This window comes from Ascidiella aspersa, chromosome 5 (assembly GCF_963924565.1).
Source record: "Ascidiella aspersa chromosome 5, kaAscAspe10.2, whole genome shotgun sequence".
Classification (NCBI taxonomy): domain Eukaryota; kingdom Metazoa; phylum Chordata; class Ascidiacea; order Phlebobranchia; family Ascidiidae; genus Ascidiella; species Ascidiella aspersa.
In genome coordinates, this window is record NC_139451.1 from 27544532 (window position 1) to 27563776 (window position 19245).

At 33.5% G+C, this 19245-nt stretch overlaps 1 protein-coding gene across 1 annotated transcript; it reads left to right on the forward strand.

Annotated features, from left to right (window-relative positions):
* Positions 1-9491: 9491 nt before the first annotated feature.
* On the forward strand, positions 9492-19000 carry LOC146145730 (protein NLRC5-like). The gene is made up of 15 exons (XM_083389848.1): positions 9492-9658; positions 10767-10806; positions 12061-12176; positions 12608-12656; positions 12730-12777; positions 12912-12998; positions 13647-14987; positions 15583-15636; positions 15715-15953; positions 16259-16414; positions 16665-16811; positions 17324-17479; positions 17886-18041; positions 18268-18429; positions 18671-19000. Exons 1-15 carry the CDS (start codon positions 9623-9625, stop codon positions 18695-18697), a joined length of 2814 nt encoding a protein of 937 aa, XP_083245974.1. The 5' UTR covers positions 9492-9622; the 3' UTR covers positions 18698-19000.
* The last annotated feature ends 245 nt before the right edge of the window (positions 19001-19245 follow it).

Consider the following 19245-nt stretch of genomic DNA (forward strand, 5'->3'; position numbering starts at 1 on the left):
GCAGTTTGTATAGGACATGTTTACAACACTGTCGGTCGACAAATGGAACGATTGATCGCCGCCATTTTGGCGCTTTCTGCTAACTGCGTTGCCAGCAATTTGGGGTCCTTATAGTTGGGGGATCCAGGATCCTTGTTTGGGCGCTGAAATTTGTTTTCTTCACAAAGTTACGTTATAATGTGACCAATTAAAACGAGTTACTTAGAAATCAGCAGTTCGTGCAAAATGTGCAACTGAAACGGAGTTTTATTAAAACACGAATTACTTGACTTTGACTTGACCTTGGTATAAAATTAAGTGTTTTCATTAAATATTTTTGAAAAAAATTGGGTTAGTTGTCTCAATTTTTGTACGTAAAACAACTTTCATGCTGTATATAGCGTTTTTGCCATTTTTAGTTATTGCTCATAATTGGAAAAGTTTACCAATTTTATTAGTTTAACGTTTTATTTTTTTTGTCAATGACTTGACGTGCTCTAATAGGGTCCACTTAACTTTCAAAAAATTTCAAAATCACTTGTTCAGCATTTATGATTTTGAAAATAAGTTCTAAGGGCTAAGAGCTGTTCGACGACACATAAACCACTTAAACGGAATATGAGCACATTGTGTTTATATTAATAAAGCGTTTGTTGGGCGGGACGATACAATAGTTAGATTGCAACGACCTTACAACTTGGGTGGGTTATTTGTTTGTTTTAAGTCTTTAAGATTAGGAGTGGGAAATGAGTGTTGAATTAACCAATCCAAAAAATTGTTAAGGCATTAATATATAGCAACTCTTTCGTTACTACCACTGGTCCTATATTACACGGTGTTGTAAGAATTCAACGTTTTATATATTTGCGCCCTTTTATATAAATTCCGATGCGTAAAACCAGAAATTAACCAAACTGTGAAAGTGTGTACTAGTTTTTCTCTTTGATGGTCAGAATAAAACCAACCTCTGGTTAGAGGCCGAAGACAAAATTGGCTTATTTGTTATACGATTATATTGCCGCATGTTATTTTTCAGTTGACTTATTGCTCCCAATCGAGTTTAACCACTTTAATTGCCGGATATCGTTTTATTTTTATATCAGTGATTTGACTTGGATTTGACTTCCTCTAAGAATTACTTGACTGGGACTTGACTTGGCCAATTGATGACTTGAACTGGGATTGAATTGTTAATTTTTAGAAATGACTTGACTTGGACTTAAGTCAATTAGTCAAATGACTTGCTTTAAAATTCAGTGATGGATTTAACTGGGACTGGTCAAATGGTTTGACTGGGACTCATCCATACAAAGATAATTAACAGATTTAATTAAATTGGTCAAACCGACTTGAAGCCGTAAACAGGCCTTATAGGCCGGGCAACGTACCTGTACGGTTTTTTCGTTGGCTGTTTTTTGACACTATTTTCTGGGGCGATCCCGCACGGAAAACATTCCTTACTGTTAAAAGAAAATACGAGGCGTGTTTAGAACGTGTTTTTGCCGCATTAACGTTACTCCAACGTTCTACTAAAGTAATCAATTATGTTATTGCAGCCGTTTGGTAAAACTAAAAAAATATATAACTTTCCTTTTCTGACACGCACAGCGTCCTGCTTTACCAACTGCATCTGTCAAAAAAAATTGTTAGGCACTAGGTTATGAGGAAGTCTAGTAAGAATTTTCAACCTTTGGATTACCACAACTTTGATATTAACCAAATAATATTTAAAAAAAAGTACATGCTCGTAGTCCCAATGGCCACAATTGGTAAAACCTGACTTGCGTCATTCTGAGAGTGATAAATAATTGCAAAATGATTTAGTTCAAGGTAATTTGAAACAGTTAAGGCTAGTCAATGTAGTCCTAATCCCAGTCCATTAATCACCAAAGGTAAATCCTAGTCTACAGTATCGACATGGAAAGTTAAATAGGAGTTAGGCAATTGGCATTACGATTTGTAAACTTTCTCCGATTTTGCAATACATTTCATACTAACCACAAAAAACGTAACACTGAAACAACTAATTCCCCATTAAGACATTTTAATTGACTTAACCGAGTCAAGTTATTTGTTCAAAGTACGTACCAAGTCAAGAAAGCATTTTTTGTACTAACCCAAGTCAAGTGAATTACAAACAATGACGTAAGTGCCCTTAGTCAAGTTTTACCTTTGAAATCACTAATAATTTATAATCTTTGTTAGATTTTAAGGCTATTATCGAGTTGGCTATTTTAATGAGCAAGGCAAGGAAAGCTACATCTGAAGACTAGAAGATTAAACATATAGTGATGCATTTGGAGACTAATCATGCGTAAAAATATATCTTTAACTAATTTAAATCTCATGCAAATTATTATTAAGGAGGCTTTATATATGATTTTTTCTTTCACGATTAGTACCTCTAATTTGTCTGTTCTAGTCATTGCCTATAATTTTGCAATGACTCAATAAATTGACTAAATTGCACTTACATCACTGTTTATTAAATAACATGACTTAAATTCAGTGTTTTTAACAAATGACTCGGGTTAAAATAAAGTGTTTCATTAAAATTGTTTTAAAATATTTGAGTAATTTATCTTAATTTTTGCATAAAAAACAATTTGCTTCCTATATGTTGTGTTTGTTATTGTAGGCCTATAGTCGACTTTTGCTTATAATCCGACAATTTTGCGAATCTTATAATTTATCGTTGTGGACTTGGACAACTTATGACTTGCCTGGGATTTGACTTGGAAATTTATTTTAAAATCACATGACTTAGACTTAAGTCATTTGACTTGTTTACAACACTGCTACCAGGGCCTAACTTTGCCAAAATAAAAGAAAACAAAATATTTCAAAAAAGTCTTAGGCCTGAAGCAGCCGTTAAGAAACATTATAACACGTATTTTAAGGATTTATATAAATCGACATTTATTATAAAAGCATATAACAGCTTGGTTTGACTTGATGTATTTTGCAGGACTTGGACATAAGCTATTAATACAAATGACTTAAATTAAAGTTAAGTTTTTATTGTAATGCTTAAAGTTACTGACCTCAAGTTTAACATAGAAACAATTTGTTTGCTAATAGTTGAAAATAATAATTTAAGTTGTACATACTCAATTTAAAAATTGTTCTTCCGGGTAAAAGTGTTGCCGGAAGAACAATTTTATAATTGATACAATGCCTGGCAAAAACAACGTATTCATTAGACATTAACGGATTGGTATGCAGATATATGTTTACCAACTTAGTTTTCTAAGTTACCCGAATGCTTTCTTTTTGTGAAGCTATTAAACCGTGCCGAAAGCCATTCTGACCTGCTTTATAGGCAATCCGGCTTGACTTCATGGCGTTTTGTTCGAGCCAGGAAAATGTATATTCGACGGCGAACCATCCTACAAGGATTGACAAAACGAACTGGACAACGCCCTTCATCTTGCATTAGTGTCAATCTTAAAATACCCTGACAAATTATGACGTCAAAATCTTCGAATGGGACATCGAAATGTCGGTACAAAATTACGAATGCTAGAAAGGCTGCATTAGATCTGCACCCTGCCTGACAGCAATAAAGTTGTTATATACATCAAGCAAAATGTACCAAATGCATTTCAAGGATATGATTATACGCCAAATGTTCCGTCAAAAGCGAACGCAAAGTCTTATAAAGGGTGCATAGTTCTCCAAAAATATCTTGCTGCAATGACAACCACTTTTTGTCAAACTACGCCTGTACTAAACAAACTAGTTCAAACATGGGTGTTTTGAGTATTTGAAAGAACTTCTGCGTTGAAAAGAGATAATATCAAATTACAACTTCGGTAACGTTGAGACTACAAACCTTGTCGCAAATCTCGTGCGCCAAATGTGGTACAAAAGAGCGCCCTGTGCAAAGTCAATTTAAAAAAGTTCATAGAAATCACAGCTGGCTCTTGTCTACAGTTGATAAAACTGAACCTAACGTTACGGACATGACTGCTTATTCCAGCGAAGTAAGGATTCAGGGTTTGTTGAAGCCGCTGGATGAAAGCGTTTGTTTGTTTGTTTGTTTGTTTCTCAGTGACTTGAAGTAGTGTATTTAAGGCTCATTTTTTAAATGACGTTTGACTTGAGTATTTTGGACAAACGACTTGACTTCTTCGAGTTATATGACATGGGTTGAAATTATTTCAACATGTAAAGAGAGTTGATTGCTAAAATTGTTGTTATTTGGCATTTTTTGGTTTGGCTTTTGCTCGTAATCGGACAAGTTTACCGATTAATAGTTTATTCTTATATTTTAAAAAAGATCGAAAAACGTTATCGTGAAAAAAAATATATGTGGCGCGGACATGAAAAACGTTGATTTCTCACTATCGCTTGCGAAGGCAGACGTAGTTAAGGCAGCAGCTATAACTTAATTTATTTATTGGTCATTGCACACCTATGTTTTAGCAGGAACATACCTAGCTTAAACTTCAGCGTTAAATTATTCAGGTGAGAATAACATTTATATTGATTCAAACAGTTGAATTAATTTTTTAATGATTTCGTATTGATAAAAATACCTTCATTTACACATATATTTGCAAGAAAGTAGCATTAGCTTTACTCTAACTTTAGTAGGCAATACATAAACACCTTCCTAAACGATTTTTCTGCCACTGATTTGTGAAAAAATAAATCTGCCCAATTTTGTCCAAAAAAAAACAAAATTACGATAGTCACCATTGAGCAAACAAAATGATGTACCTAGCAATTCCATGAAGCTATTATCAGGCGTGTGTGAAAATTTCAGATCTCTAACGTGAATATTAGATGGTATTTGGGGCATTTGAAATCGAAAGGCCATATGTCGAACTTGAGCAGTTATGAAATTTTTGATCGCATATTAAAGCAAGGCCCGATTGATATTGACTACAAGCTATGGCTCATTTTGTAGTTTATTTCGTGAAAAAATTAGCGAGAAAGTTTGAAAATTAGGTGTTAATATAGCTGAAAATGAATATTAATATTTTTTCGTTAAAAGTGTGATTGCTGGAAAGATGTAAGCAATATAAGGATTGTGTAGAAATTTCAACTTTGTATCGTCACAACTTTTGGAGATATTGCCTAAAACCAATCCAGCGCGCCAACTTCGCCCAGGTGACTGCGAAAAGCCTACTAAATTATCCATATGTCGATTTGCCACGGTTTAGGTTTATTCTCCAATGGATTGAAACCGAACTAATTTAGAGATTTTTATAGCATTATGTGGAATGACTTTTGTCGCACACTGGCAAAATTGTGTAGAATTTTGTGTAAGAGTGTTTATTCTTTGTTGCGTTCCTCGACAAAATTTGGTGAAAGTATAGCCTACATGAAAGTACTGTTGAATCGGCACGAACGTAAACATTCACTGGGTTGTCCTGCGAAATAAATTCGGTTACAAACTAACACGAATTTTGAAACATGCTATAACCTATTTTCAGCAACTTTCAGGGGTATTTTCTGTTAATAGAGCTGAAACAGAAATATTTATGATGGTGTACTTTGACGCAAGTATTAACTGGACTGCTGTTCTCACAAAATCATTTTTCAATTTTTTAGCCATTTTTTCCTTGTAGTAGCTCGGTCAGGTCTATACTTTGGTCAGGTCTATAGAAATTCCTGACACAAGTAAACTTACAGAACCTCAGAGTATGTAGTTTGCAGTGTACCAAAATATTCTTCTGGAATCTTCATTTCAAAACATTGAAGGTGATGGCCTGGAATAAAATGAGTCATGGAAATTTTTACAGGTATCTGCAAAATATGTTGAGCCAGAACACCATTCTGGACCGTTCTGACTTTAACCACTGCTTACAATAGGCTATCGACCCAAGATCACATAACTACGTTTTCGACAACCTAAATATGAAACAAACTGCTAACTGTTAGACAAGGAATCGTTTTAAAAATTCGCCATATTTTTTCTATTTTTGTTGGTTTAAAAAAATATCTATTATAAATTTAATAGCATTGCATAAAAATGTTGATAAGAATGTGCGCAAATAGTTACCCACTTGATTGCTGTGCAGAGTGATTTGCGCCTCATACTGACCTAAGGTTCACAAAAGGCTATCCTGACCTTCTATTGGCTGTTTTTACCAACACGTTTTTTAAGTGATTAAAGACCATTCAAGCCATTACTGAAATAGCTTAAGTCCAAGTGAAGTCTTTTAAAAAATAATCACAAGTCATCAGTTACCCAAGTCAAGTCTCAATTAAATCGTTGGTAGAATTCGCTCTAAGCAAAACTATATGGTATCCAAAATACGTTATTTTAGCTTTATAGACACTAGGAGTGTAAGAGGGCAATTTTTTACTTCAGTGTTTTATGTTTTAACTTTAGGCCTGACTTGGTAACATAACTTGTCAAAACAGGTATGTAAACATAACAAACCCCTAGATAATGTGTTTAAAAGAATAACTCCACCGAGTTTGTTTAAATTTTGCACAAGAAGTTTGCAGGACAATAATCTTCGTCCGATATGTAATGACGTCACTTGATATTCTTAAAATAAGCCCGCTGTCTGCAGGGAGTTGAACTGAACTCGAACCGGAACGTTATGAACCGGTTTTGGGCCAATTTTTTGTGAACCGTATCGAAAACTAGAAGTTCGAATAAATTAGCTGCTAGTTTATTATTACGTCACGAAATTACAATTCAATAATAATTCTCTATATTTATTGGCCCACAGCTTTAAGTTTAACGCATCTCTTATTGTAAGCGAACCGCGGTTTCGAAAATAAATTTGGTCAAACTGAACCTTTTAAATTGCTCCGAACCGAAACCTGGAGCTGAACCGGATTCCGAAAAAATCCTTGTACCCCAACTAGACTTGAACCGGAAAAATCAAGCGGTTCGACTCCCATTCTGTCTCTGAGTCGCACATCTTGACGGTTTTGAAAGAGCCACATGCGGCGCTGGAGCCTCAGGTTTTCAACCAATGAGTTGGAATCATTAAATGTTAGGCAATATAGCATTGGTGACATTATGACGGGTTTATTTTACCAAGTATATAATTAGCACACAAACTTTAAAACAAACAATACATCAACAGCAACATTATATATAGTTGGTGTGAAGTCTTTAACAAACAACGTTTTTTTATAATTTTGTACAAGGAGGCAACAGTTGAAAGACACTCTGAATGTCCCCTAAAGAACAAGAAAGTATGTTTTCTTCGATATCTTCAGAATGGATTTTCATCATGAAGATCTTACTAATTGGCGCAAAACGCACACTGTGTGGACAAGCAGTGTTGAAAACAAGTCATCTTCGAATGACTAAAATTCCAGTCAAGTCAATTGTAAAATAATTTAAGTCCAAGTCAGGTCATTTGTAAAATAACCTGAGTCCAAGTCAAGTATTTTTGAAAAAATAATAAGTCAAGACCATTTTTAGAGCAACTCAATTCCAAGTCAGGTCCTTGTCAAAAAAATTTTAATATTTAAACATGAAAATTGGCAAACTTGTACGATTATGGGAAATAACTCAATTAATAAACAACATAAAAGCAAATATAGAAAATAAATTGCTTAATGGGCGAAAATTTAGATAAATAACCCAATTTTATAAAAAAAAGCTTAATGTAAACACTTAAGTTCAACCGATGAACTTTTTGTTCAAAAGACTCAAGTCAACTTTTTTGTCATTTTTCAAAAAAAAATAAGCCAAGTCAAGTCATTTGAAAACAGTGACTGAAGTGCAGTTAAGTGAAGACGTTGACTTAACTCATTATACCACTGATACCAAGGAAGCCTTGTACATTCACCTGCAATCTACAGGCCATAAAACAAAAATGCGTAGGGCCAAGCTCGAGATATAGGCAGGCATTATTGTTTGTTTTGTCGTGAAGCCACAAACTATTGGAAACACCCGTTTTGTTTTGCTTGAGCGGGCGGCGTGTATAGCACAGGAAACGCCGTTCCCCGTTCACCGTGAGGCTTGGACGCCTGCCTAGTCTAGCAGCAACGCGTCATGGAAAATTACTGACGAGAACATCGATGTAGTTTCAGATACATGTAACCTTGAGCGATTGAGCAACAGGTAACCCAAGTTTATGGTAATTGCGGAACGTACAAAGTGATAAGGTGAATCAATAGCAGCTGTGTTAGATGATTTGATCAAAGCGAGATTTGCAGTTTTTTTCTGGAAAGAACTACTATAGCTTCTAAACTAACGTTTATGGTAATAGTAGTTTTATGAAAATAGCCTACGGCAGGTTATTAAACAGGCGAACACAGTTCATTGCTACAATTTAGGACATGCAGAATAAACAAGTTGAGTTCCTAACCGTATTTGTGCCGTTACTCCAAAGAACAACTTGATTGATTTAAAATACCCCTTTGAAAACATAGTAAATATGACATTTTGATTGAATAAACAACATTCTAATGACTTACGAACTTGCGTACAAATTTAACTTAAACCATTTAAACAAATGGAATACTGGGTATAAAGTTTGGTTAAAAAAAAGCATAGAAGTGAAATTTTCTAATTACACTATCAAACTGGTGTTCGGGCAATATGCAAATCCTAATGCGTCACACGTCCTTCAAATTAATCTTTAGAAAGTGTAAAATAGCGTTTAATATCGCCATGCATTTTTCAGTTGCTTTTTCGGACCATAAAATTGTTATTACATATGAAGGCACAATGTAGCGTCATAACGTGACGTCACAAACTTACGTTTAAACGTGACCAAACTAGGAATCGTCTCGGCTGGCCGCAAAAACTATGTCTAATTAAATAATAATACGAAGCAGTAAGATATTCGCGCAAATCGCAAAAAATGGCTTTCAAACTATACGCGTTAACAGGACTTAGCAATACAAAAGACAATCGCTTAATAAACTGTGAACAAAAGCCAAGAGCTTTTCAACCCAACATTCTGATCAGTCTCCCATTCGTTAGACTTTTAAGGCTAAATTTGTATGTAAAGTTTTAGGTTATCACTAATCCTTACAACCCTTATGGGCGATTAATTTAATCATTATTCTATAGTTCATGGTGTAAGGGTCGCCAAACCCCCGATGTTAGCGTGGTTGTTAAAAGGCGCTCTGACTTCTTGCAAAGCGCATAAAAATGCAACGTGGTGAAACTCGTTTTGTTGATAGTTCCATGGTATGCACTGCGTTTCTAATCAGAGACCCTCAAGACACAAGTCATTAGATATAAAAGAAATTTTTTTACTTTTACGTAAATAAGTCAGTCAAAAGTAAACCTATGGCCTCGTAAACAGTTTATAAATGATTTACATTGTTGGGTCTGATCAGAGCCACTACCTGACGGTTGTCGACCCCTCATTATATCACAAATATAGAAGCAAATTATCTTTCGGGTAAATTTTATCGTTTATCTAGTTTCAACTGGCAAAAATCGTACCGGTAGTTAGTGAAAATGTTCTATTTAAAAAAAATTTATAGTTTTAAAAATAACCTTTACATTAGGAGGACAGGAAACATTTGCGCGCGGCGCTTTTTTATTATTTGACTTGCTATAACTTTAGAGAGTGCGATTAGACGCACAGCGCCTTTGTGATAAACGAAAGTAAACACAAGTGGTTTGGTAATAATTTCGGAACTGGGCAGATTAAAAACAACAAAAAAACTTTTGGTCAAATTGTTCGGCTGACTTTGCATAATGGCGGACAAACACTCAAGAAACATCCAGATAAAGGTGAGTGGAGTGTATCATAGATTCTAGTTTCTGCAACTTCTGTTAGTAGTTACTACACATTAGCAATAGCAGGGCTGTGGAGTCGGTTAAAAAAAACCCGAGTCCGACACCGGCCAAAAAATTGAACCCTAGTCCAATTCCCGAGTCCAACTCCGGCAAATGTGCGACTTCGTAGAGTCCGACTCCGACTCAGTCTGTATTTCACTCATTTTGTTAACTAATGAGATGAAGAAAATATTCCACATTCCATCATTACAATTTACTGATTGCGACCATCAGAAATTTGATACGGCTTATGTGCACGTCGGATTCGGGAAGTCTAACGTAGGCCTACTCGAGTCCCAAGTACGAATCCAGCAAAAAAGCTAATGCAGCATGTAGCAATTAATCCAAGTCCAAGTCATTAAATCAATTGTAAAAATTAAAATTGGCCAAATTATCCGATCTGGAGTGATATTGTTAATAGCAAAACACGTTTTATCTTTCGACTCGTTTCCCGCGTTTTTGAAAGGTAGCTCGGTTGTTGGAAACACGTTGAAAGAAAAAATGCGTTCTAAAGCTGGTTGCTTAAGGGCGGGAAAATAGTTCAGGAAGCTAAATCAGGGGTCGGCAACCTTTTTTGTTCTACGGGCCGGTTTAAAACTAAAATTTTTGTCGGACCGGTACCGGTCCGCGGACCGGCGTTTGCCGATCACGGAGCTAAATGGATGCACGCACGCATGATTTAAAAACTAGGACAAAGCGTTTTAGCTTACAGGAAGCTCGCTGGCAGCTGCGATTAATTAAATGAAATTCAAACAGCTAAAAACACAAAGCACATGCTTAATCGAATACTTAACAAATTAAGTCTAAACGAGACAATTAAGTCTAAACGAGACCTAAAATAATTAGGCTATATTGCTTTGTAGGCTATAAACGCTACGGTCGCAACGGTCCATTTCCCTAACAGAATTTACCACATCCGCAAATTAACTCCTGGAAAAGTTACGCAGCCGCATTATAAGTCCTGGTAAAACAACTACACCCATCTAGTTGATATAATTCTTGCAAGATGTGTGAAACCTTGTTAGGTACTACTTAGATGTTCACACACCCTTTTTTTGTGCAGTGTCCAACGGCTGCGCTATCTGGAAAAACAAAAAAGAAAGGTGAGGTATTTTTATTTTTTATATACTTTATTTGGGATTGGCACTAAAAATTTTTAATTTGTTTGTTATCTAATTTTTTTATGTTTTCATTATTTTCATGTTTGTTTGTTTTTCCTCATAAGGAATTTCAGCTTAACGTTTTTTTTCAATTTTATTAGTTTACATGAATTTGCACTTTTGATTTATTTTTTGTAATGCTACATTTTTTATGTTTTATTTTTTATGTTTAAAACTTTATTATTTTAAGTTAAACTAACTTGACAAATACTTTCTAATTTTTTTTTGAAATTTTATAAATTTAACATTCTTCAAGCTGGTGGGATTTTTTTTGGTATTTTTATATATTTTAGAACACTTATTTATCAAGTTTTATTACTTTTTGTTTGCATTTTTTTTAATTTCATAAAACAATATGACTAGGGCTTCATTTTATTTATTTTTTTGCTTACAAATGAGAAATTTGTACCAAAAAATTGAGATTTTTGATAAATGTTTAGCTATTAAGCATATATTAATTTGAACAACTCATTGTTCTATGAAGTTCAACATTAATTTTCCACAAAACTCCTAAAAATGCTTTGTTGATATTTTTGGTAAAAAGGCAAAACTTATAAATTTGCCAAATAAAAGTCAGCATTGTTTTGTTAGTGACTTGTTGAGGAAACAGTTTAGGTAAAATTACAACACACAAGGTATAATAGCAAAACAGGAAATGGGATAGTTGCAAATCACCCCCGAAAAAAGGCAGCAAATACTGTTCCATTCATTTGTCCATATCAGAGACTCACAACTGTATAAAGCAAAATAAATGTTTGATTTACCTCACACAATTAACTAGATCTGCATGGTTAGTTCTACCGGCTTACATACAAACCACTTATTGCTCTAATGAAGATATATTATAGTTGGTTGTAATTAAAAATTGAATTTCAATTAAATATTTAAGCCAACAACTATTTAAAAAGTTCAATTTTTGTGCATTTGTACTAGAATTTTTTTGCATTTGTCTTTACTTGTAATAATGTTGACAATTTTTACCTGTTGTGTAAATTTTTACCTGTTACGTTTTCTCATAATTTTGACTTTTTCAAGTAAAAAAATCCTTTAATATGACAATTTGAGGTTTACATGATATTGAAACTTGGTTTGGACACATAAGTTGGTTATGGTAAAAAAGTTAATTGGTATGCAGGGCCGATATAGTCAATTTGTAACTTGAAATACATAATAACCATTGACATGTGTTTGCTTCAGAATTGAATAAAGTATCGGTTAAAGAACTCAAAAGACAACATGTGGAAATTTCTCCATCACAAACTCCCGATGAATATGAACCCTCGTGCAAGCAACTACACTCAAAAGATTCTAGGGTAGATAAAACCAATTTGAATATGTTACAGAACTGGTTTTATTACCTTTAAACTTGTAGTATTGCTTGTAACCTCACAAAACAAATGTCATTAATATGACAACTTTGACAGCTCTTTAAGAAAATTAAATATTAAAATTTGATACCTCCTTAGTACGAAAAGCCTCTGTGTTTTTGAAAAAACAAACAGTTAAAAATAGTTATCTTTTGAAATTTGGTGACATGCAAATATTGATTGTTAAATTGCTAAATGTTTTTAACTAGAGCCTTTCTAACACACCTTCATATCAACACAAGTAAATGGTAGAGTAAAAAAAAGAGTAAAAAAATTATATTCTCCTGGAATGAATAATGGTATTATAATAGCTTGATTTTTAATTATAAAGTCTCCTATGATAACTATAACTATGGAAAAATTTGTTTAACTTTTAGGGAAAATCTGTTGAACTCAGTGATTCTTTTTCTAATTCTTCAAAACAAGGTAAAATTTTTACTTAAACTGCAGTATTTATTTTTGACTTCCATTCTTTATGTCAACATTCCCATTATTTCAGACCTAACTTCAAATTTGGAACTCCAAAGTTCTGTTGGCAATACGCAAAGTAAGTTAGTTTTTAACAGTTACGTGTGAAAACAAACAGTTTTGAACAGTTTTTATATATTTAGACAAACAAACACAATTTTAAGAACGTAACATTATATATTTATACGGCTTTCAATTTAATCATTAATTTAGATATTCACATGGAAAATGTAACTATAATCAACTCTAAAGTTGCAATTCAAAAAATAGGATCAACCACAACATCTGAGGGGTGTAGTAGTAAGTAAACATTATTTTTGATTTATTGTCAAACAATAAAAAATATCTATAAATTTGTAGTTTGCAAGGTAGGTTTAAGCTGTAAAAACATTAAAATTTTACAAGATACTTAATAGATTGGGAGCATATTGATAGATTGGGGGATAATTAAATTTTAGTCGGGCAGTATTTAAATTGAAAAAGAATGTGTAGAAAATTAAATGCAATGCTAGTTTAGCTTTTATTTTATTCAGCAATGAATTACTTCATTTTTGAAATCAAGTAGAAATGAACTATTTACTGTTAAAAATCAATCATTTTCCAAATGTTCTGCAGTATTAAACCAAGTATAAAAAAAAAATAAAAAATAATAACTAATAAGTTTTGGCACTTATATTAATCAGTAGTTAATCAAAAATACGTTTATTCCATTTGATAATTTTCTCAAGTATAATATTCTACTGACATGCTGAGGTATATGTAATGGTATGTGTTAAAATCATCATTTGTTATTATGCCTGGTTTTGTTCTATTTACAAATTGTTACAAATGAATAGTAAAAATTAATTCTAAAAACATCTATAATTTTAAAGTGAGTAATTCCATGAAAAATAAATACTAAAAAGCTTTTGCAATATATTAATTTCAAATGTTCTTCTAAATGTTTAGCTTCCAACGAAATTACCTCAATAGGAAACTTACGTGAAAACCTTGAAACTGAGGCCAAAGAAATTGTCCCACTTGGTTTAAAATTTGATGAAAGCAATTTTCCTTGTGTTCATCCAAATTTGAGTAAAACAGATTTTTACAAGGGTGGTTCAACAAAAATGAGTGAAGACTACATGCCTTCATCGCGGCAAAGCTATACCCCATCTAAGGCAGAAAAAATCACTTTTGAGCAATTGTATAGAAATGTTACACCAAAGAGCTACACAGGATTAGTTGGGGCTGCTGGCTCAGGAAAAACAACTTTTGCAAAACGACTTTCAAAAACGACTAATCTGACATGGATAATTTTGCTTTGCATGGACTTAGACTATGGTTCCGACAAACTCACACTTAAACAACTTCTCATTGATTATGCATATCCAGAGTTAAACGAAAAGAAGGCTAATGATCTTTTTAGCTTAATGTTGAAAAATCCAGAGCAGTTTGGAATCATATTTGATGGTTACGATCAAGCAACTTGGTCACTTGATAAAATAAGGCCTAAAAATGCATCATACACCACCCCCCTTTTGGTGGAAGAGCTAGTTGCGAATTTGTGTAATCGTAAATTCTTACCAGATATAGCTATAGTTTTAACTTCAAGGCCGCATTCCATAGTAACCATCAATGAAATACTTAGACCCAAAGAAGTTGTCTTAGTGCATGAATTTACCTATGAAAATATGAAAACTGTATTTTTTGCCTTTGCTGATAAGGAAGCCAACAGAATATGGAATAAGTTTGACAGAGAAGCACCAATGCTACTCGAGCTTTGTCTCACCCCAATCATGCTTCAGCTGATTATTTTAGCTGCTTTAGGCTCAGATGACGTCACTGAACTTCGTAACGTCACTCAAGTTTTCACAATTTTACTTGAAAGCTTACGGCACACTGAATATGCAAAGGGTCATGACATCAATGTCATAAAACACAAACTCAGCAAAATAGCTTACAACGCTACCAAGAAAGCAACTGTGGTTATGACATTTCTAGAAATGGATGAGGAAGGTCTAAGTGATATTAAAGTCCAAGACATTATCATAGCAGTCCCAGGGTATCAGCGCTTTAACCAAAAACTTTTTGATGGTGACAAGAAGTTTTACTTCACACATCAATTGTTCCAAGAGTACTTCTCGGCTATCCATATAAGTCAAAATATGGATTTGGACGAATTTAGACAGAACGTCAAGCAGATAGTGTCAAATCCACACTGGGGTATGGTGAGAAGATTTCTATGTGGGCTTTTGCTTGACAACAACTTCATTGTACCAGAGTCAGTTGACAACAGTCAGCAAAGTACGAGTAAGTTCACTTTCGGTAATTTCTTAAACTCTGTATATGTCGTCCAAATTTTTCACCAAAATCATTTATAAAACCAAACTTCATTATTTTTACTGCGGAATTTTATACATGTGAATATTTTTTGTATTTGCAAGAATATTTCTTATCGCTTTGTGCAAAAAACAAGGCTAAAAAAAAACCAAAAAAAATGCGTTATATTTTAAATTAAAAAATTTAACTGAAAGTCATTTAGTGAGTAATTGACACATACACATCATTTAGAAAAACTGTGATCTAGCCCTTCTAAAATCGATGTTACTCAGGCTTACGTAGTATTGTCCTTGTCAATAGACTAAGCGAATCATTGCAATAAATTTGGCATTTTGATACAAGCAAGGCCAGGCTAGAAAAACCAGCCATTGTAAGGTTGCAACTCACGACCTACACAGATTAAAAAAACTGGGGGCGAGTTTTTCTAGCTTTTCCTTTATTGCACAATTCCCTACTTGATTGCCTATTCAGTTTTTTATTGAAGGCTTTCTGTGTAAAAAACATTAAGTTTATATAACTAAAACAGGTTTTAAAATGATTGTTGAATATTAATCATGCTTTTCAGACAAATCTGTGTTGTTCTACTCACAACTTTTATCGCATTACCAAGAAAGCCCAGGTATAACGATAAAATGGTTAATATTCTTATGAGTTTAACAAAATTAAGTGGATAATTATCACAACCATAACCTTTTAGATCTTGAACTGATCGTTGATTTGTGGGAATGTACCAGTGAAGTGCTACAAGCATTTGCGGAACATTTTCCAGATGAGGCTGCTTTTGATGGTAAAACCTTCCGAACAAGTGATGCACATGCTTTGGAGATGATGTTGCAACATGTTAAAACTGTTAAACAGATCAGTCTAATGAACTGTGGCCTAACAAATGAATCTTTTAAACACATTTGCAATGCAATTGGTAGTTTGCCAAACAAGGTAAAGCTTTAATGTAAATATTCACGTAATTTCAACTGTTTTACAAGCTATTATAATTTCATAAAATCAAACGCTACCCTTAATACTTATGAGCAAGTCCTAATACAGTGAAACCTTTTCTGGTTTTTAAAGACACCAGAGTGATGGGCTGGTCAAATTGCTTTTGCTAGCAAATTGATTTATTAAATAGGATTCACAAGTACGGTTTATAACAAGATTTTTCAAATTTATTGTTTATTTTTAATTTTTCACCAAAATACAGTAACAATAACTTCACTGACTTACTCTGTTTACTGAATTATTAGCTGAGTAAACTTGACCTGACAAACAATGAGTTGGGTGACAATGGAGCCAATGCCTTGGCCAAAGTCATTCACAATGTTGAGGCATTGGATGTTCTGGGCTGTGGCATCAGTAACATTACTCAGCTTACACTGGCTATGGCAAAGGAGTCTTGCCAAGTAAGTTTATATATGATCTTTAAACACAAACAAAATTTTTTGGTTTATTTTATTTTTATCTTCAAGCTAGTTGGTCGGTATTAAATGTTAACAACAGGGTTTAAATAGGAAAGCACAAATGGAAAAGGAAACGTTCGCTATGAAACGATAAGAAAATAATTAGCGATAATTAGCGATTGCCTCTAGTTCTTCAGCAGGTGCTTGTAGCATGCAGAGAACAGGGTTTAAATTATTTTCCATTTTACTTTAGCTCAAGGAAATTAACCTCAGCCACAACAAGATTTGCAATAATGGACTTAATGATTTGGCAAAGATTGTGCACAAACTGGATAATGTAAGCATGGAAGGTTGTGGTACCACAGACGTTTCCCCACTTACCAAGTCGAAGAAATTCAATGTAAGCAAACGGTTTTGCTAAACTTGAAAATACTTATTAAAAGCAAGGAAAGGTTCTTCAATTTATCAACAATTAGAAGTAGTTCAAAAATGGTACATTTTTTAGGAAACAAACCTCAGTAAGGTTATAATTTTAAATAATAGTAGCTCTATGTATTAATATATTCAGCCCTCAAGCGCTTGTTTATTGATTACCAGGGCTACAGAGTCGGTTTAAAACAACAAGAGTTTGACTCGTTCAAAAATATTAAGTCGTTTTGCACTCCAGTCAAACCAACCAACTCTGTTAAACCCATGTATGGCTCCGACTCAATAGCACTGTATTTTGCCCATTTCTGTAACCAAAATAGTATAAAAATACAGCAATCCACTTATAAGTCATAAACCTCAACCTCAACCTCTCACAAAACAAAGGTAGAAAACATTTGTCCGAGTACGCCTCTGACTTTGCATCTCTAATACTTGCATGTTTACATTACGACTTGTGATTTAAATGAGCACCTTACCTTAAAGTTGAATCGCCTTAACATCAGCAACAACAAAATCGGCAATGTTGGAATGGAAATTTTGTCAGAAATAATTTTCAATGTTGAAGCATTGCATGCAAGGACGTGTGACATGACAGAAATCGGTCAGCTTACAAAGGCAATTGGGAAAAGACAGACAAAGGTAAGTCCATAATTTGGGTAATTGAGTATGCTTTATTTTGAAGACCATGCCTTATTTTAGAGATTTAAGCTTTATTAATTTCAAAATAGTTTGGAAAAATGAATGATAGATATGTACAAGTATGATCTAGCCTTTGAAATATTTTTGTGGTTAACAGTAACTGCTCATGTGTCATTGTACACTGGGTTATTGTGTCAAATTACTTCCCTCAGAGCCTGTGTAGCTCGGTTGTTCCAGTGTGACTGGATACCGGGAGTTTGCACCTCACCAGAGGCTAGTTATTTTTGTAGAATGTCTTGCTTGCATCATTGATCGACTAATGAGAAGCCTATTAAATGCTCCCTGAGTAAAGTTTAAAAAATAAGAAATTAGCTTAAGAATAACAACTTAATACAAACTTTACCAGCTGAAAAAACTTGCCATTGGCCGTAACAAGATCGGTAACAAAGGAATCCAGAACTTATCAAAAGTTATCCATAAAATCGAAGAGCTTGCAGTGGGCGGGTGTGATATCACTGACGTCAGTCAACTTACAAAGAATATTGAAAAAAAGCAATGTAGAGTAAGTTCAATAATGTTTAATTTTATTGTTTTATATATTTTCATGTTAATATCACAAGCATATGCCTGTTCATAATCTTAAAAAAGAACCAAATAAATAATTTTACATTTCTTAATTATATTAACACAGTGAAATCAAAATAAAGTTTATCCTGATAAATCATACTTATACAGACTGCCAATGTAGGTAACTTTCACCAGGTTATTGTACTAACATTCTGATTTAGATAAAGAATCTAGAACTTGAAAGTAATCAGATTGGTGACAAAGGAGCACACTGTCTTGCATCTGTTCTACAATATATTGATGTGCTGAAAATAAGTCAGTGCGGTCTTACCGAAGAAGGAAAGAAAATGATAAAATCAAAATTGGCAGAGCTGAAAATTCCTGTGAGTATAGGCAGTGACATGGCAATAATGGTGTTGACACATTTTTGCAATTAAATGTATATAAGAGCAATATTTAGCTTTTGTCAACCTATTTAAATGAGCATTTTCTTAACAAAAAAAACTTATTTTGTTATGATGAACACCCTTTTTAAACAAAGTGTTTATACATATATATATATATATATAAATATATAAAAAAAGGTATTCATCAAAAAAAATATCTCAAAATATTTTTTTGAAGGCAAACAAAGTGGACCTGGGCAGGTAGTTCATATTCAACATTCGCACATGGTTCTTTCCCTCCTAATAGCAGTGGAGCATCAACGTGCCACTTCGAACACTATAAAGATACTCATTGAAACAACAAAACTGGCCATTTTTTGTTCAACTGAAATCAAAATTACTTTTTTATGAAAAAAAAAATTTTGGCCTGCATTTTTACAATGTGTATGTTTTCATCGTCTTCCAAAATCTTCAGGCAAAAGTCTATTGTTTGTTACCTAATAATTGTGTCACTGTGATAGTAAAGTATATTTTTTTTAATAAACAGCATAATAATGTTACATATCTACTGTTGTAGAAAAGTGAATTATTCCGAATTTTGTGTTTATTGGTTTTAGAATGTTCTTTTTAAAATAGTTAACACCAGTTTGTGTGCCATTGACAATAGATGTTATCAGTTATAAAGTAACAAATTAATTTTTTTTATTGAGACAAATGCCAACTGTTGAAACATCTAACAAACACTTCCAATGGATTATCATGCCCTACTATTTTGTAACATATTAAGTTAAACAAACAATGGTAGGTTGTAAA

What these genes read in the sequence shown, in the direction of transcription:
- LOC146145730 (XM_083389848.1), top strand. Translation starts at nt 9,623, where the DNA reads ATGGCGGACAAACACTCAAGAAACATCCAGATAAAG. An exon ending in CAACAGTCAGCAAAGTACGA is followed by an intron (nt 14,988 to 15,582) that starts GTAAGTTCACTT and finishes CATGCTTTTCAG; the next exon opens with ACAAATCTGTGTTGTTCTAC. An exon ending in TGGCAAAGGAGTCTTGCCAA is followed by an intron (nt 16,415 to 16,664) that starts GTAAGTTTATAT and finishes ATTTTACTTTAG; the next exon opens with CTCAAGGAAATTAACCTCAG.